Below are 19289 nucleotides of genomic sequence, written 5' to 3' on the forward strand. Positions count from 1 at the left end.
AAAAAAATATAAAGTATCCAGGATTGAATGTGTGGAGTCTGAAAAGACATAGAAATGTATTTTTCATATTTTATTGTTTTTTTATGATTATCCTGTTATGTGTTGGAGCTCATTACGAAATATATTGTGTCACATGGAAATTATTCATTTTCTACACCTAAAGACAATATATATTCAATCTGAACCTAACGTGTGTTTACTGGAATGTTGGAAGAACCTGAAATGCTCAGAGAAAACCCGTTCAAGCACAGGAAGAACATGCAAACTCCTCTAAATTGGGAGGTTATTGGATCAAATCTCTCTTCCAGTGTGGATTTGGGATGTTCTCCTTGCGCTTATGTGGCCAGCTGCTCCACACTCCACCCACATTCTTTTAAAAAAGATGCATGTTAACTACATGAAAGAAATTGTCCATCAGGGTGAGTTTGAAATATTACTGTCTATATGTGCACTGCTATAAATATATGTAAACCACCTCTCACCCAAATTAAAATTGGGTAGGCTCACGATATTTTTCGGCAACTACAGCGATTCAAAGCATACACTACATTATTGTGTGTTCTTAATCAAAACTTTGAATGTGTCTGATGCTATTTCTGTGTAAAAAAAAAAAACATTAACCCATCATAATTGGATGGGATGACATCCATGTGTTATGGGGTGTTGATATTTTGACGTCATCTGCTGTTGTGCCGTCTGTAATCCAATCAAGGAAGGAGAGAGTTTAATCCAAATTAATCCCACATCCAGAGATAGAGGCCTAGAGGGAAATGCAGTGGTAATTTTAACTGCAAGACCGTAAAACAGCTCACCTGGTAACACAGGACAAAGCTGCCATACATCAGCATGTGAGTATCAACTGTTATTCTATCTCATTTGTCACTCTGATGTGGTCTGACTGTCGTTTGACAGCTGCTTTCCTGTATCCTCCAATCCTTTGTTGTCAGGGATACCACTCTATGGAGATGCACTCCCAGAGGCAGGGGTGGGATATAGGAGAGAGGGGATCCTCATCTTGATGGAGCAACGAGAAAAGAAGGGAAGAGCATAGTTTGGGGAGAAGAGTCACCCGTGGAGGTCACCAAATCAACCGAAAGAAGAAAAGGTGAAACATCAGGTAAGCACTGGATATAAACGGGATGTAGTCAGTGATTGGCCAAGCCTTTGAATAGGTCTTTCAGCAGAAAATGACACCATTACAAGTGTTATACTGTACACGAATATAGGATTTTGATGTTTGCATCCATGATTACATTTCATGTTTCAGAAAACATTTTGGGGGGGCTCTGAGCAGACATTATTCGTTTGCTTTCTCCTACTCTGCGTGGTCTGTTGTAATTCTTGCTTTTTTTAGGATGGGTTACGACCCGGAGAGGTTTGTGGGCTATGTGAACGAGGGCCTCCTGTGCTGCGTTTGTCGCGACGTGTTGCGACGCCCCCTCCAGGCACCCTGCGAGCATGCCTTCTGCAGCGCCTGCATCAGTAGCTGGCTGCTCCATCATCACACATGTCCCGAAGACCGGCAGCCGCTGGACGTCGGTAGCCTCAAGCCTCTCTACAGGTCGTGTGCAAGTCGGTTGATAGTATTCATATTGTGGCGAAGTAAGAGGGTTCCCCATCTCTTGCACAAAGTCAGCTGGCATAGGCTCCAGCTCACCAGTGACACCTTGGAGCGCAAGTACTATAAAACTTTCCATGGACAAATGAAATGGAAATGAATGAAAGTGGAATTAAATACAATTCAGATTTCATTTTTCGACTTAGGTTTCGTGTGTGTTTGTGTTCACAGGTACATGCGTAACGATCTGAACCGTCTGCAGATCCGCTGTGTAAATGCAGGACAAGGCTGTGAGACGGTGTGCTCTTTGGAGAACCTTCACACGCACGAGGAGGAGTGTGACTTTGCCTTTTTGTCATGCTCTAACTCAGGTATGAAGACTTACTTTTCACCATATCAAATCATTCACTATTAATATATATTTGGAAAACAGCGTAAACCAATATCCACGTGTAGTGTAAAGGTAATCTGAAACCAATGGCAATCAATGTGTGAGAATAACAGGTGGCTCCATTGTTGCCATGGTGACCATACGAGTGGATCTACCGGGCTTGCTTGTTCAAGGGGCAGCCGGGGTCAACTTCCCATAATTTTTTAATAGGTTTTTGTGTACAAACCATGCTCTTGTTCTCGCAACATGACGGCAACACGTTTTTGCTGACCGGAGACGACTACATTTGTCATCATTGTGGTAGGGATGGCAAGCGTGTGGAATTGTTACATGCTGCGGTGTGCAACCTTTGGCTTCCTGTGGTCGTTGTACAGTATATGCTTCCAAATAGGTTTTCTGTATTAGGGATGGGCATTTGACTCATTTTACTCAATTGGCCATGGGGAAAATCATGTCACAAAGTTTGTTTTGTCACTGATGTGGTTCAATCCCAACCAACTCTCGGAGCTGCTCGGGACCCTAGGCAACTGCCTGGGTTGCCTTGACCTATTGCAGCATCTCTGGCTTTAAGAAGCTATGATTCAACAACCAACAGAAATGTAGACAATCATTTTACATTTTACCCAGCGCTAGTGTGGAAAAATATAATGCACTGCAATATCCACATTTGTTTTGTATGAAAAGAAACCCCCCTTGTGCATTGCAGGGTGTCCTACACAAGTCGAGAGACGCGGTTTGGAGGCTCACCTGTCTGAATGTAACTTCTGCAGCCGAGAATGTCCCAACGGCTGCGGCCACACTCTTCTGTCCACCGAGATGTCACAACACAACTGCGTGGCAGAGCTGCGTTCTGAAGTGGAAATGCTGCGGTATGTAACCATGAGTGGAGCAGGGCCACCGCCTGTCACCTGTAATGAATTTACATTCAAACGTGCACCACAAAGGGTTGAGATGCTGTGCAAGGTGAAGGAGGTGAGACGGGAGATGGAGTCTCGCTTGGACTCGCAGAGGAGACACATGGTGCAGAAGGAGTCACAACTGAAGAACGAAGTTGAGGAGGTGAAGGTAACATGACCACAAATAACAACTTACGCTTCAAGTCTCAGTGGACTTACATGTCTTGTAAATCACCAAAAAAATTATTAGCCAAACAATTACAACATACTGTTACACATTTATTTGATCTAATAGGCTATTTAGATTATAAGCAACAGAATTTAAAAATGAGAAGGAATCATTCTATGAATAAAATACAATAAACTATTTTAGAAATACAGTATTATACACATTTTTTTTTAACTTTACGTCATCGACATATATCCCGGGCCATTTGTTCATTTTAAAAGTCCAATGTGGCCCAATTCCCAATTATACAATTTATGCCCTCGAATTTAGGACATTAAAATGAGAAATTGCGAATAATTTGACATTTGCAATGACATTTTTCTGTCTCTCCTGCACAGGGCCAGTTATCCCGTGTGATCTGTGACGTGCGTGCCCTACTTGGAGCGGAACGTCTAAGGCGACAGGAGCTGGCAGAGATAGAGCTGGAGAAGAGAGAACTGCTGGAGCTCCTCAGAGACCTGCATCCCATCAGGAATCAGCAGTCTGACGACCAGTTGGGCCGAGACCATCTTCAGGAGGACCGGCAGACATCCGGATGGCAAGCTACCTTCCAGCCACTGAGGCAGCAGCGGAGGAAGGCTTCTTTAAATCTACCCAGTGTATCGCTTCACTCGTCTCAGGCTTTAAACGGACCTGGTTGTCCTCCTTCACCTCAGTCGGGTGAAGGTGCACGTAAGAGCGGAACCCAGAGTGTAACGCTGGACTGCATCAAAAAGAAGAGCCGTGAGGTGACGGTTATCTGAGTAGATCGGATCGAAGGCGAGCCAAATAAGAATAGATTTTTAAAAATAAATAAAGCCAATTTTGACTATAGAGCATGGAGTTGTATCCTTAAGAATTTTAGAAGCAATACTGAGAATATATAATTCTGTTTGTTTCTTTTAATTTCACAGTAAACTTCAACTTGAAGTGGCATGAAACAGCTTGTGACCTCTTTTTCGAAAATTGTTCATTATCTGTCCAACAGCAGCTTCTTGTGAAATGAATTGAGTACGCTGCCACAATACACGTCGTCGGTCGTATGCCAAAAGTTTGCAACATCTCGCATCTCAAGGGAACGCTCTCTTCAAGACTCTGGATTATGTAAATGATCGGTCGGTGAGATTAAAGAACAGAGCACCACATATGTGGCCCACGGGACATACTATGCCACCCCTACTTTAAAGGGAGTATGACAATTTATATTTATTTTTTGAGTTTCCCAAGTTGCTTCACTGTAGCAATCAATGAAACAGAACCTCAATAACCAGGACTATGAATTTTATTCTCTGGTTACAACTCAATAACAAATCAACACAAAGATATCCACAGACACCAATCCATGGAGATAGCATAAAACAACCTAATTGGTCCGTTTGGAGCCTTGGCAGGCTTTCAGTCAATGCCCAGGTGAATTTACCTGGTGAAGGAGCGGACGTGTCGGCCCCTACCGCCTCCACTCCCTCCCCCGCTGCCAAACTTGTTCACCTGGGAGCCCCTCCCTCCTCCACCACCTCCACCTCCGATGTTGCCGCCTCCGCCTCCTCCACCTCCAGCGTTTAGCCACGAAAGCCCGGTGCCACCCCGGCCGCGTGGAGCGCGATCACGTGGAGCCAAGCGATACGCATCTGGGAAGTTAAGATGGGAGCAAACGTTTAGAAATTCACCGAGCATCCAGGTGGCACAGTTGTGGGTGCTTGTGTGTCAGTTCTTACTTGCAGGAAGTTGTCGTGAGGGCAGAGGTCCTCGCGTGAAGTTGCTTTGGCCTCCGCGTGGTTCGCTGTAGGTTCCTCTGTGAGTGACGGCGGGTACTTGTGCGCTCCATGATGAACCTCGGCCTCCGTCTCGGCGAGGGTAGTTACCTGTGGAACCAAGAGGCTCTTATCGCCCTCTGTTGGACAACCTCAGGTACACTTTGGACCTGAGGTATGTGCTTACAAGTCACAAATATTTTTCCTGAGGTTGCCTTGCAGCATCTACATAAAGTAGCTCTTTTAATATACTGTTGCTGACAAAAAAAAAATCTTAAATGTTTTAATTGTATTTACTCATTTTATATACACTGACTGGTCTTGCATGCAGCCCTGATACCATGTACCTTGGAAATTTTCAAGACAATACTGTACTGAAAAAAGATGAATATTGGGCTAAGACACTGCTGCCAGCTGCAAAAAACAAACAAACAAACAAACAAAAAACCAAGGAATTGGGGGAGGACAAAAATTCCATCAAAGGACCAGAGGACATTTACAATTGGAGAAATCTTCCAAATGGAAAAAACTAATGCCCAGACTGAGACTACAAGCACTGCAATTGAATAAGAAATTGAGACAATGGACGATATGTGTACAAACTCGATAGACTGATTACTGATGCCCAGCATTCTATTTTATCGATTTTTTGGGGAGGGGGTGGGGGTTGTTTTGTTGCTTATGGTAACTGTTTGTATGCAACTGCTTAAAAACGAATCAAATGAAAGTGCTCCCTGCAACCCCCCAGTAAATAAATACATAAATAAATAAACTGGCTGATCATTATGTTGTTGCGACTTTCCGCTTGTCCCATCAGGGGTTGCCGCAGCGAGGTAATCACATGATTTATTTTGACAGTTTTCACCCTGGATGCCCTGGATTTTTTTTTTAAATCCACATTTGGGACCAGCACCGGTTGGGTATTGGGGCGCTGGCCAGAAATCGAACCCGCACATCAATAAAAGGAAGCAGCATGTACCAGCATATCACCACTGCAAATGGTCATCATGCTGTATATATTGTACACGGATCCTGAGGTATAATATTTCAGAGCATGTGAAAGTTGCATTTGGTTGTTGCTTACCAGAGAGTAGTACACTTTTAGGCTGCGGTGGAGTGAAAAAGCGAGTCTGATTGTGGAAGGTGGCCCTGCCTCTGTTTCCAGTGAAGAGTCCTCTGGTGGGCAGCTTTGGGGAGCTTTTTAGGGGCCGCTTGGGAGGCAAAAGTCCAATTGGGGTGGTTATGTCTTTAAACTCAGCTGCCACAAAGTCATCCACGTGCATGCTGGGAGGACGGGAAGTGTTCTGTTTGCGCTGGCGGAAGATGTCATGGGGTCGGCAAAAGTTCTGTCCTAATCCCCCTCGACCTCCTCGGCCACGCGGAGCCGCCATGATGTGTGCTCTCTTCGCAGGTTCCACATAATCTGATTTACCACTGCAACCAATCATTCAGTTAAGGACATTTTACCTGTGTCAAACCTGCTCAGCCCCAACATGATTATGATGTGCTACCTGGATGTAATGAAAGTCTCGTGCTTGTGCCTCCCCAGTCGGAAGCCCTTTTGAGCCTTGGCGTGACCTGGCGAGGAGGGCTCAGACAGGAAGGAGCGCTCCAGCTCTGCCTTCAAGTCCAGTTCTGGGCAACATTCCTGAGCCAAACCCACCAGATCCACTTTCACCTATGACAAGCATCCACACAATCATGTTAAGGGACAAATAAGGATCTTGTCTCATTTTGCTAACAAATTGACTGACTCAATGTGACCAAAAAGCTACAGTATTATTCTGTCATATGAATGGTATCAGGTGAATACTCAGGTTTAGTGTGCCTTCTGCCATCTAGTGGAACAGTATTTAATTCTTCTGCCCATAACCGGTACTATACATCACTAGCATAGCGAGATGAACAACACAAAATTATTTGCAGTAAATACATATTCTGAGAGGGAAATAAAAAAGTAAAACTGGATCATTTCCCGTAGCACACAGTGATGATCTTACACGACACACCGCGCACCATAGTAGTTGGGGACCACTGTTCGAGAGAAAACTGGAGTACTCACCATGTCAAGTTCAGTCTCTATATCATCCGTTTGGAAAGGAGAGAACCAAAGAGCCTTAAGTTGCTCATCAAGTGCTTCGGAAAGAATAAAAACGGTCCTACAGATTGAATAAAATGAGGGAGGATAGTTTAAAGTTTGGTCAGGTTTAGTTTCACGGCAAGTTCAAGTGGAATGAGCACAAGTGCATTGTTTCATTTCTGTGCATTATCAGCAGCCGTACCTGTGATTAAACTGAGTTGCCAGAGTCTCAGGCGCTGGCAGAGTGGGCTCGGTATCAACTGCAGGAGGCTCATCCCCAGCAGCCTCGAGCATTTGCCTCAGGACCGTCACGCTCTCTAACAGGGGCTCCAGTGAATCATCCTCCTTACAAACTTTCTGCAAGGAAAACGATAACTACATGTGATCGAATACAAATCTACATCGACTTTTATTCCGTCGGAATCCAATGAAGGGAACTTGGACTTTATTTGTACCTTGATTTGTTTCTCGAAAGTCAGAAGAGGATGAGAGTCTGACTTTTCCCACTGCAGGAGAGCCTTCATCTCAGATCCACTCAGTAACCTTGGAGGAGGAACAAAAGATGTCTCCTCGACGGATGCCTGGCCCTCCTCATGACACTAGAGCCATAAACACACGCACCCTTACTATAAATTGCCTCTAAACAAGACATTTGTGTCCGTAAATAAAAATAAGGTAGATAAAAAAATATATACATTTTTCACAAAATAAGGTAGATAAAAATATATACATTTTCCACAAAAAAGTTTCAGGACACATCGCACACGTTTTAGGTTTATCCACAGATTTTACTCGAAAGACGAGTATCCCTAACTTTTGTGGGGAGCGTACATAAAATATGAGCAAATCTTACCACTGGTTCTGTGTTGACAATCTGTCGGAGGAAGTCCAACAAAGCTGAGAGCAGGTCTGCAGAGTCCTTGATGAAGGGAAACACCAATCTCTTCAGAAGTGAGAATAAGCCAGTATTGTGTTTCTTCAGAGCTCTGAAAAAAATTGTACCACATTTGACAGAGGTCTCAAAGGTGACTCTTTGTGGGGGAAAAGGAGAGAAAACAGTGGTAGTATTTACACTTTGAGATGGTAAAGTCCATAGTCGTGCTCTGTGAGGAATGTTAAAGTCCTGATACAGGTAAGAAGAAGAGGTGCACTGCTGTTTCTATTTGCCAAAACCTCCATCAAGGAGTTGCAAATGGCTGACAGCATCTCTCGGCCTGGGAGTGCATTGGCCAGCTGTTCCACCTCTGACACGCAGCCTTCACCTCCTTGAGATATCACCAGAGAAATATCCTAGAAAAAAAAAATTACGTTACATCTTAGACTTACATTATTAAATATAGTATAAGGGATCTAACATGGAAAAAAAAGGGAATTATGACCCAACTGGATCTTGTGCAACCAACCAACTCCCATAATGCAGTGCAGTTTTTGCGATGCATTGTGGAATGTGATCACCATCTCAGGCAACAAAACAAAGATACCGGTACTTGAAGCACGGAGCCATTGATGTTTATATAGCGCGGGAAACACAAAGAGTTGAGATTTCCCAGCCATGCCAAAATTGTTCGTAAAACCGAAAATAGCATTTCACCTGAGGTAATTTACATTTCATAAATTTGGACATTAACCAAACTGTAAAAACCGGATTGTTCGTGAACCACGGTTCCACTGTAAGGTGGTACCGTTAATTGTAAAATTTGGAGAACCACTGTCTCAAAACGGTCAAGTGTCACTTCCGTATATTCCCTTGACGCAATTAAAAGTTTCCTATCATCTAGTGCTTTGGTGGCATCTAGTTTATTACAAAAAGCAAAGAACCAACACGAGTTGAGCTTTTTAGCAAATAATAGCTTCCACAGCGGGGGGAAAAAAAACATGAATTTGAGAGGGGTGGGTTACGATACTCTTTATGCTCTGTTGACTTTACTTACCTGGTCACACAGTGACTGTATTATTGTTCCCATTAGTTCGCTGCATTGTTGTTGCTGTAACGAGTGGTTGACGGGGGGCACGAGCAGAGGCAGCAGCAAGGGGAAGAGATCTGCCAGTTGTTCATCTCCAGACACCGACCCAGAGAGCAGGTGTAGTGTGGCACATTTACAAGCTCTCTGTGATGCCAGCGCATCAGTCAAAGAAAGCAGCCGCAAGACCTGGGCCCAGCACGGGGCTTTCCCCTCCACCCTGCAAGAGGAATGTTTTGCTCTCAGTCAGTTTACAGTCATTAAAAGTCACCATGGTGCACAGTGGTGTCCTTCACTTACGGCTGTAACTCCTCCAACAGCAGTTCCAGCAAAGTTTTCATAATGAGGGTGGCGGTGGGAGAAGACAGGTCAGCCAGCTGAAGACACACTCTCCTGAGAATGGCCAAGAGCGGAGGGCAGCTGGTGGCGCACACACATTGCAAAGCCTCGGAGAACACTTTCCACTGTGCCCGGATGTGCATACTCCACAGCTTCCTCGTGTTTAAGGCCACTGCAACGTCTTGTACCGACAACACCTGAGCAAACAACAACATGGGCATGTAAAAAGGATGGAGCATAGTCGATTGCGGTGAGCTGAAGTACCTGAGTGCTTTGCATTGGAAGGGGCAGCGGCAGGAGCTCAGTCAACAGTGTTAGACCAGAGAAGAGCCCTTCGGGAGCCTTCAGTAATGACAGTAAAACTTCCTTGAGCATCAGCGACCATGTGTTACTGGCCAGCGTCTCTTCTGTATGCGTCACCTGTAAGGAATTTATAGCTGACTCAATATCAAATTCAAGGAGCAAAGACTTTCCCCCCTAAACCTCACACACCTCTTCATTGACACCTTGCGTAAAAGTGAGGAGTACATCAACAATAAGAGCCTGCACTCTGGTTTCCTCCCCATCCAGTCGTCCCGATGCAGGGATGGAGCAAACTATCATGTGGAGCATGACCAACACGTTGGCCACGCGAGTGTCTCTGAACTGGAAGGCACCTCCGCGGAGCAGCTCTGTCAGCATGGTGCGCAACAACCGCAGCGTGCTGATGCACACGTGGAGGATCATGCAGCGCTGTGGCGTGGGGCCCATGTTTCCGTGCAAGCGCCACGGCTGTAGCAGCACCCCGCACAGCTTTTGCAGGACGCGCACGCATGTATCCAGACCCTCGCCGGAGAACAGCTGAACACAGGCAAGACTCCACTTCAGGTCCCTTTGCTGACCTGGAGGAACATGGTGGTCAGGTGCTTTTATTGAGTCAAATGCAGAGAAAGCCAACAGAAAAAAAGATGAGGTGCACTGTTTATTACAGTAGAACAGGGATTCTCAGCTTGTAGTTCAGTACCCAAAACCAGGTTAGAGAGAGAACATGAATGGATATTTCGTGGACAGCTAATCAAAACAATTATTAGGGTTTCAATAATTTTCTTGATTTTGCATTTCACTCATTCACTCCCAAAGACGTTTTAAAACGTCTTTTCAGGCTTGGTCTAGAATTGGATGGTACGGAATGAGTTAACAACAAAACAAACACACAATACAATATCAAAGTGCATTGGCTGTGTCTATCGTTGACCATTCGTGGGAACACTACAATACATTCTAACTAATGTGGTATTGAATTAGCTAACAAGCAGGCCATTGTATGAGCCAGTTCCGCTCTGCACAAGACGTATTGCAATTTATCTTCTTTATTCAGTGTGAACTGATCTCAGACTTTGGATTTTCTTTTTAACATCGGCATCTTTTTAACGCAATATTTGGCGCAGGATATGAAAAACTAGGATAAGAATTTCCTGTTGCACAAGCTATATTACTATTTACCTCCAACTGAAGGCGGGGGGCAGGCAACGTGGCAGATCACCCTGAGAGCAGTGACCAATCCAGTTCCCTCTGGAGTCAACACGTTTTCCACATTCTGAAGACATGAGACGGTACACGTAAAAATGAGATACAGCAGTATCGCTTTTATGCAGAATCGGTTGAAACATGCAATGGTGAAGGCATATGTTTGAGCAGTCCAGACATGTCAGCACTATCATGCATACCAACGGGATCTACAGAATAACAGGTGATTCAGGTTTGTTATTTGATGAGATCATTTTTGGTAAATATGTGCCTTGGATAATGCTTGCTGCATGTTTGGTCTAGCAAGTTATAAAATCGCACTATTTTGATAGATTACAGTGCCGTCTTGAATTTGAAAAAGCAATTCTGTACCTGTTTGACATAGTCCAGGAGTGGTAAGATGCTGCCGATCTCAAAGCGCAGTTTTTCCAAAGGCTCCAGCCATTTGTTGAGCTCTGAAGAAAATCAATCAGCATAATCTTTGTGAAGATGCACTCCAACAATAACTATGAAACAATGCAAATTCCTCATTTGTCATATTCACCCTGGAGCTTGGCATTGGTCTCATCTGCCTTGGCTACGGAGAGCAGTGGAGCAGCATACTGTTCCATCATGCGCAGTTCATTTGAGCTTTGCACCACCAGTAAGATGAGCATACACGCATAGTTATATGTCACTGCTTTGCGAGTCTTGGCCTCACTTTAAGGGGGGAAAAAAAATTAAAAGAATTTTTATAAACAGATATGAGTAAAAATTAGGGTTGGGTGATATGGAAGAAGAAGAGGATCTCACCCTTGTCCTTCTTTGCTGTAGTGCTGCAATAGTGTGACCAGACAGGACAAGTTGTTGTCCAAACTCAAAACGTGTGCCACAGCACTGCGGCCCGTCACAGTGAATGTCATCAGGTAGAGTGAATGGAGCATGGCCAGGACCTCCGGATTGTCACCTTCATCCAAGTTCACTGATCCGTCTACGCCTGAGGTCACATGGTTCATGAGCTCCGAGACCCCTTGGAGAGCATGCAGGGCCTGCATGAGCCACACGCCAAAGCCTTCTTCACCAAAGCCGAGCCCGGTGAGAGCTCCCTCGCCTCCCGTGAAGGCCGTCTCCTCCCCGTCGTTCTCGGCCACGGATGCGAGAAGGCGCAGGAGTAAGTTGGTGGGAGTGGGTTGGGCGAGAAGGAAAAGCAGACCCGACTGCGTGAGCGACAGGAAGCGAAGGAGCTCTCTCACGGCTTGAATGATGCCCAAGTGTCCAGCCGCCGCTGCTGCAGAAAGCACCACTGATGTGCTCTCCAAGAAATGGCAAGCATGCAAGTACCTGGAGATGATTAAAGTCAACGTTGGCGGCACAACTGAATTCTGATATAAACTTTGGAACCAAGTGTGGAGGAATAAGTACCTGTAAAGTGTTGGGTATGGATCATCTCTCTCCTGTGGTCCTGTTATTCTAACAGAAGTTGGAAATGCTTTCCCTGGGGGCTGCACCATGCAGTGAGGGGCGGTCTCCAGCAGCTGATACAACTCCTCCAAAGCACCCACCAACCGATCGAGCTCTGCTTCACTCACAGCGGAGGAACTCAGGGCCGGCTCCTCCTCCATTGGCGTGTCAACATCCTCCATATCCTCCTGAAAAGTAACCGTTGACATTTTTGTGTCATCAAAAAAACAAACCAATACCAAATGAAATGAATAATTAATAAAATGATCAATCTACATGTGAGTGTGAATTAGTGCGTACCTGCTGTGGCTCACTCCATGCTGCTGCTGTACGGCGAAGGTCAAGCAGTACCTCAAAAATGTGGCTTTTCTGAAGAATGGCATTGCCGGCAGTTATGACCCTCACCGTTTCATCACGTAGGAACAGCTGCACTAAACGCTGTGAAGGATAAGATTTTAGAACTTGGGAAACATAAAGCCCTTGTTTCTGAAAATTGTATTGCATTAGAAAGAGAGAAAAAAAACGGATGCAAACCTGATAGCCACTCTTCTCTGTCTCGCCAGCGTCGAGGAAAGCCTCTACCCCAACAGCAGAACTGATGAGAGCGTCAAGTGCCCTGAGAAGACTCAGTTTCAATGTGGAGGAGACGTGGTCCCTATGGAGGAGATCCAACAGGACGTCCAGAGCTCCGTCACGAAGGAGCGCCTTCAGGCCCTGTGGACACTCCGCTAGATACGACGCTAGCTTGGCACCTGCTTTCAGTTGCCTGAGGTTCAGAGCAATTGGTTGTGTGAGGGCAATCTCCATACTTAATGCTTGGAGAGCCCACTGGGATAAAAGGCTGACATGCTCTTCCCTGGCCACACACTCGCCCTGTTTAATGAGGCACACCAAGCCCTTGGCAAGAAGTCCTGAGGCTTCTTCCAAGGCAGTGACCCAGCGGACATCTCTGTCTTCTCCAATGCTTCCTAGCAGTTCTTTCAGCTGCACAAAAGCATCAGTGTCCTCTCCACCTGCTACTCCCTCAGGACTGCTGGAGTCTTTGGGCTCCTTGGGCTCCTCTACGCGGGGTTTCTCAAGTTGGGTGTCGAAAAGTGACTTGTACGGAGGCGTGAAGTAGACCAGTGGTCGGAGTTCTCGTTCGTAGGGGTCAAACTGGACTGGTGGGACAGATGCAAGGTCCTCAGGTGTGTAGTCCATGTCAAAGGACGGCAGCTTAAAGCTGCCGTTATCCAGGTCATCCTCATCACTGGAAATCTGCTCATAGCCGTCATCACCTAAATAACAGAAAATAACAAAAAACAGGATACACATTGGACTATTTATCGACTGCATTGTAAATGAAGGTACTTCAATCTTCTGAGATATATAAAGAGAATGAGAGCAAGGAACATAGTGACAAATGAAAAGAAGTATACCTCTTTTCATGTTCAAGAATAGATGAGCTGTGTTCCGAATCATTCACGCGGTCCTGACGTCCTAATCACCAGATAGGGATTTTTATGTAGTGCACTACATAGTTTACTAACTTAGCTCATCAAATGAAAAATAATTTTGCATATAAATGCAAAATGACAAAAGAAGAAAGTAAATCGTTAACACCGAACATGGCGGCATACTTCAGTGTTGGCTGAAGGCGGTATCTCCTCAGCTTTCAAATGTAAAAACCTTCGATTCCACTTTCGACCTCGAAATGTTCTGTTGAATATACCTATCACGCAACCTCAAGGTATCACCCGTTAACCAACTACGGTTCTTTTTCGGTCAGATCATTATTTTGAACTCACCAACGAGTTTTTCGACTTCTTTTCAAGATGCATTATGGGATACATTGAGGGAACGATCGCGATAAACAGAGCGATAACATGTACTCACTACATATTTGAGCAGAATTTTTTTTTTTTTTGTGGCTAGCGAGTGATTCTGAACACAGCCATACAGACCTGATGACAGCTTCACTTCCAAACATGCAGGTTCTGTTGAACATGCAGGACACAATGACGACATTACTTTGAAGCGTAGAAATGCTGACCGCAAGCCTGGTTAGTTGAGGGTGTTGATGGAGGCAGCATGCCACAGCAAAGTCATCTTTTTCACTCAGTCCAAAATGGACCCAGTTCACGTAACCCTCACAAGTCCAATGAGCTTGTGTTCGGTTGATGCTGTACTTTAAGGGGGTCTCGAGTTTTGTGTCCATTTGAGACTGGAGACTGTACTTCTCCCACCAAACAACTCCCCTACCTTCCTCCATCTCCTCGTCCTCACCCTCATCGTCCTCTTCTTCCTCGTCCTCTGGAACGCTCCCCTCCGTCCGCATGTCTTCTTCCTCCTCTTGCTCCTCCTCTTCGTCCTCACCCTCCTCCTGTTCAGCGTCGGAGTATGCTTCATCGGCAGCCAGCGACCTTTCAGGCGACACAGCCTCCAGGTAGTCCTCACGGCCCTCACGTGGCTCAACTTTGACCATGCCCACTGTTCACATCACAGTCAAGATGACGTTTAGCGAAACAAAAGGAAATGTAATTTCCAGAAAAAAAAGAAAAAAGAAAAAAGAAAAAAAAACCACTGCTGTTTCTCACAGGGGATATGTTACAGACCACCCATTATGGGTGAAAATGTACAATACAGTATGGGGTTGCACGGTATGCCAGTACTAAAAAAGCCCGGCGATACGGCAGTATCAAAACTGAACAATTACACATGCCTGTATTTCCATGTAGTTCAACAGGTAGGAAGCATTTCAGCAAAAAAGTCATAAGTGGGCTTGCTTCAAGATGTTATGTGTCACTCTTATAAACTAAGCACATTATTTGTATGTAGAAAATACAAGAGGCTCATGAGCACGCTGCAGGAGTACAATATGCCACAAGTCCCGGTTTAAGTTTATTATTTGAATCTGACATCCAAAAGAAGGACAATTGAAGACTGCACAGCATTAAAATGTTAAAGCTAACCACATCATGTCATCTAGAACCAGCTAGCTTACAGTTAACATATTGTCAGCCTCTTAAAATAATGACCCTAAGTCAAAATTTGACAAAGTTTATCTCCTCAGGATGCTGGTCACCTCTGCTAAATTCGGCTGCATCCTTAGTTAAACAGATCATTCAATTATCGTCCTGAAATGAAATTATTAATTCATAGAAGCTAATCAGAACATGGTTCCGTTTTTTTTTACCACAATGGGCTCACGAAAATCTGCATCAATTTTACGAGAATTATAAACCTTCAAACAGCTGACTACTTTAACACAAACAAAAACCCCCAGATATGGAGCTGCAATGCCTCATTATCCATTTAATTAGGACACGTGCATGCAAAGAACGTGTATGTACAGTATACGTTAATGCCCGATCGTGAGCTGTGGCTGACAGCAGATCCTGTTTACGTGTGCTAACTGTGTTAGTGTTTCATTGGTCTACCGGCATTCAATAAATGGCTCGAAAGCATATTGGTGACTTTGCCTCTCCTTTCCCAAATGCGAGGGCATTACAGTAAGTATCCTGTGAAAACCGATTGCTGAGAAAAATCCGCAAATGATGAACCAAAAGAAAGTGAGGAAAACACTAATATAAGTGGGAAAGTAACTTGTGTTACTTACTGCTTGATCCTGGTGCTTGGACTTGCTCTTCATCGTCATCATCAGGGGGTGGGGGTCCAGGTGGAGTGCGAGGCCCTCTGGGTGCTGGTCGTGGTGGGCTGCCATTGTATTGGTCATCTTTTTCCCACTCTACAGTACATTGTTAAACATGAAGCACTGTAAGGCAGAATCTACTCAATGTCCACTGGATTTTCTTTTGAATGTAGCCCACCTTGTTTAACAAGTCGTTTGGCCCCGCACGGCTGCTGAGGCGGTGGTGGAGGTGGCGGAGGGGGCGAGCCTTGCTCATGCGAACGCTCCGCTGTGCCGTACACAGCCAAGGTCAGGCTGGTGTACCAGCCACGCAGCACCAGGCCATCTGTGTTGATCTTCACACACATAAAGACGGCATGTTTAACAGCTTGGATTTGGCTTTTTTGGAAGACACGATTTATCTACGTCTGGATGTTTTTCACATTAAGGTGGAAGGATCTATGAACAGGTCTAAAAACATGAGACTTTTGACCCAGAACCTTCAGAAGTCAGCTAGAAAGCTGGAGAGAAAAAAAATCATCTTTTAATTAAACACCAATTTAGTGCAACTGAATTACAGATTATAGGTTACACACAAATTATTATTTGTTACATGAGAAAAACCTGCTATTTTAACTTGAACGTGTTGATATTCTGTTTCTGCTTACCTTTCCATTGGGTCTGAAGACAATCGACTTGTTCTCGTCATACTCCAGACTGAAGACAGAAAGCAAAACAGGATGAATACAAAAATTTGTCCATACACTATTATGCGGTGCTGCAGACTACATTGGCTCACACAAAACTATTCAGCTGATTGAATCTTATGAACAAGATGTCTTTTGAAAGTGACATACTAAATATATTGCCAGACAGAATAGTAGTAGCTTAGTTTTATATATCAAAATGTTTTTTGTTTTGTTTTCAGTAGCGAATAAGTGGTCTCAAAGTTGCAGCCCAGGGGCCATTTGTAGCCCGCAATATGATAGTTAGAGGGCTCGCTATTTGACTTCAAAGTTTAATGTTACTTCGGCGCCCACGTGGTAGTCGTGTTACTGCACTCTTGTGGGGGGGTTTTTTTTTTCAAAATCACTTATGGGCTTTCAGAGCTATGTAGAAGTGGGAGCTCAAGCAGAAAGAAAAGATCAAAAACTGGGGTGTTGGCGACAAAAACAGCCAATTTTATGAAATACCCACTCCAGCATCCCTGGCAAAGTTAATAAATAACTGAGATGTGTCATATCTACACTTGAAAACTCTAATTGAGATTCAGTCAAACTGGTGCTACTCCATTTACAGTCCTATTATAAGTATGGGAATAAAAACAGCTCATTTTAGTGCTCATCCTGAGACCCCTGATGAGTATTGCATCTTTCACAATTTCAACAAGGGCGGGGTTGAGTTTCTGGTGAGACCAGTTAGCTAAAACAGGAACAAAGAAGCTTGAATATGGGTGGATACATGCACACACACAAACACACCCCACTGGCCTCTGAGAACTGGGTTTGGATGCTATTGTGACTGGTTCGACAGGTCAGACAGACATGTGCATCTTAAAACACTTTGGGGATCCACCTAGGAAGTACAGACTATAAAGTGGAGAGCCTCATCAGGATAAAGAGCGAACAAGGGGTAGGGGCTGGGGGTGGGGTATCCTCACCTGCCGAGTCTGTTGAACGTTGGGCTGTTGGGTTTGGGTACATTATTAAAGAATAGCTCCAGCTGGAAAGCATGAGGGGATGTCTCACTAGAAAGCCAAACACAAAGTTGATGAAGTAGATGATTATCTTTCATGTCTCCTTAAATCACATGACTAGTATCACATCAACACAGGAGTGGGGGACATAAGAACAGTTGTTCGCCGCAAAGGAAGATAAACTGGAAAAGCATTTCAAAGAGGAAAGTATAAAAGGGGTCGTCTGTTCACAACATAGTTCCATTCCTGCAGCAGTGACATAACCTGCGTTTGTAAGTGGACATAGAAAATCTACACACCCCTGCTCAAATTATACCCCGATAAATGATTTCAAAACACTTTCCATTACTGTGACCTAAAAGCAACCAGCCCGACTGAAAAAATATATATATTTTCAAGAAGTAAAAATAAACAAGTGTGATAAAGTGGTTGCACATGTACATATACTGACCTTCATGAATATTAGCACCCCTGTTTAAGATATGTTCTTTAGCTTCTAATAAACACACACAGACACACACACGGACACACATGGGTGTGTGTCCGTGTGTGTGTCTGTGTGTGCGTGAGGATTGTGAAGTGGTGTCAGTGTCATAGGATAAGTGCATAAGTGTGAAGTACAGTACAGACATACAGTTATGGCATCGATACTGGTGCGTCCCCTCATAAAGAATAAAGTGGATATGTGTTGTGATAGTAATAATTCAGCCATGAAAATGATTTGTGACAAACAAATACAGTGGTGTCATTTTGAGTTGACGTCTGTATGAAATGATGACATTTAAGAGCCAACATCTCATCTCTCCAAAAATACATTTGTCCCTCGCTCTTCTATTGTTCTCCTTGCCAGAATCTCTGGCGGAAGCAGTTAACATGTAAACAGAGGAGATAACGTATAAGGAGAGAAGCCAGGAGCAACAAGGTTGCGAATAGAGATTAAAAAAAGATTTGGCTGATTTAGCATGGATGTGTTGGTGATGACTGGGTATTCACAGGTCTCACCCGCATGCTCTGCTCTCAGGTAAGTTGGTATGTGCTTTGATTCCGGGAGGAATGACACGGACCTCTGTGATCAGTACCACACAGGGGAAACGTACCACATCCACATTGGTAAACTGCGTGTGAACGGACAAAGAAACAGGATAGTAAATGTGAACAAGTACGTCCAACCATGCACAACAAACAGGCCAGCGCGAATAGCTTCTAAACAAAACCAATATTCTACAGAGAGAATCTCGAACTATGAGTAAATATCATACAAAAGAGAAACTGTATATAAAATAAGTAAACAACAAATATTACGTGAGTCAATCTGATTCAATTTGATAAATATTGTTTCCCGTGGAGACGATGCTAACATTAGCCTGCTAGCCCGCGAAATTGCGCCTGACTGTGCAAGAATTATAGAAAAGAAGAATACACGTATTGAATGCACAAAACTCTTTGTCTAAAACCGAATATGCAGTTTTGTTACCTCGGCGCTTTGGTGTTTAAACGTATCTAGAAAAAGAAGCTCAGTTGAAGAATCCCCCGCCATTGCTTTGGGTTACCACTGTCCACGGAGTCAACATCCGCCTTCGTGACTACTACTTCCGGAGCACAACCGTCAATATGTCCATTTTTTAAAACACCTTTATTTAACAAATGCAAATCACAAGAGCCTAAAGAATCACACTTTGCATTTATAAACAGAACATAACGACCGAAAGATTTCGCAGATGGACAATGGCAAAATAGATTAACCACAGTTTCAGGACAGTCCAAACAGAAGTTACAATTTAGATGAATGTGTTTCTCGAGCCTCGTCAAGTGCATCGTCTCATAACAAACAAAAAGTAACAAAGAGTAAAACT

The 19289-nt window shown here is 44.2% G+C and overlaps 2 protein-coding genes across 7 annotated transcripts; one reads left to right on the forward strand and one right to left on the reverse strand.

Annotated features, from left to right (window-relative positions):
- The first annotated feature begins 447 nt into the window (after positions 1 to 447).
- Positions 448 to 3942, forward strand: rnf41l (ring finger protein 41, like). Of its 3 annotated transcripts, none has more exons than XM_086113761.1 (7): positions 551 to 848; positions 948 to 1117; positions 1355 to 1561; positions 1790 to 1929; positions 2656 to 2818; positions 2894 to 3008; positions 3413 to 3942. In XM_086113761.1, exons 3-7 carry the CDS (start codon positions 1356 to 1358, stop codon positions 3815 to 3817), a joined length of 1029 nt encoding a protein of 342 aa, XP_085969887.1. In that variant the 5' UTR covers positions 551 to 848; positions 948 to 1117; position 1355; the 3' UTR covers positions 3818 to 3942. The 3 variants fall into 3 exon arrangements, with proteins under 3 accessions (XP_085969885.1, XP_085969887.1, XP_085969886.1); XM_086113760.1 differs by having other exon boundaries at positions 554 to 848; positions 2894 to 3014; positions 3413 to 3940; XM_086113759.1 differs by having other exon boundaries at positions 448 to 848; positions 2656 to 3014.
- A 375-nt stretch (positions 3943 to 4317) lies between these two features.
- Positions 4318 to 19012, reverse strand: virma (vir like m6A methyltransferase associated). Of its 4 annotated transcripts, none has more exons than XM_086114006.1 (27): positions 18911 to 19012; positions 18439 to 18551; positions 17401 to 17487; positions 16409 to 16457; positions 15940 to 16096; positions 15729 to 15857; positions 14396 to 14599; positions 12665 to 13407; positions 12431 to 12568; positions 12092 to 12318; positions 11483 to 12010; positions 11235 to 11389; positions 11063 to 11145; positions 10667 to 10760; positions 9677 to 10065; positions 9449 to 9604; positions 9146 to 9381; positions 8816 to 9065; positions 7957 to 8174; positions 7738 to 7870; positions 7340 to 7483; positions 7087 to 7241; positions 6867 to 6963; positions 6316 to 6482; positions 5889 to 6238; positions 4769 to 4915; positions 4318 to 4681 (listed from the first exon to the last, which is right to left on the reverse strand). In XM_086114006.1, the coding sequence occupies exons 1-27, from the start codon at positions 18971 to 18973 to the stop codon at positions 4470 to 4472; spliced, it is 5424 nt and encodes a 1807-aa protein (XP_085970132.1). In that variant the 5' UTR covers positions 18974 to 19012; the 3' UTR covers positions 4318 to 4469. The 4 variants fall into 4 exon arrangements, with proteins under 4 accessions (XP_085970132.1, XP_085970131.1, XP_085970130.1 ...); XM_086114005.1 differs by having other exon boundaries at positions 7087 to 7259; XM_086114004.1 differs by having other exon boundaries at positions 14372 to 14599.
- Between the last annotated feature and the right edge of the window lie 277 nt (positions 19013 to 19289).

Source organism: Hippocampus guttulatus, chromosome 6 (genome assembly GCF_054856545.1).
Source record: "Hippocampus guttulatus isolate MCC_2025c chromosome 6, RoL_Hgut_1.0, whole genome shotgun sequence".
Lineage (NCBI taxonomy): Eukaryota > Metazoa > Chordata > Actinopteri > Syngnathiformes > Syngnathidae > Hippocampus > Hippocampus guttulatus.

Coding starts and splice junctions, on each gene's coding strand:
- virma (XM_086114003.1), bottom strand. CDS start 18,973: ATGGCGGGGGATTCTTCAACTGAGCTTCTTTTTCTAGATACGTTTAAA. Junction 12,569..12,664: donor CAGAGAAGAGTGGCTATCAG/GTTTGCATCCGT, acceptor TATCCTTCACAG/CGTTTAGTGCAGCTGTTCCT. Junction 7,484..7,737: donor TTGTCAACACAGAACCAGTG/GTAAGATTTGCT, acceptor TTATGGCTCTAG/TGTCATGAGGAGGGCCAGGC.
- rnf41l (XM_086113759.1), top strand. CDS start 1,356: ATGGGTTACGACCCGGAGAGGTTTGTGGGCTATGTGAACGAGGGCCTC. Junction 1,562..1,789: donor AGCCTCAAGCCTCTCTACAG/GTCGTGTGCAAG, acceptor TTGTGTTCACAG/GTACATGCGTAACGATCTGA. Junction 1,930..2,655: donor TTTGTCATGCTCTAACTCAG/GTATGAAGACTT, acceptor TGTGCATTGCAG/GGTGTCCTACACAAGTCGAG.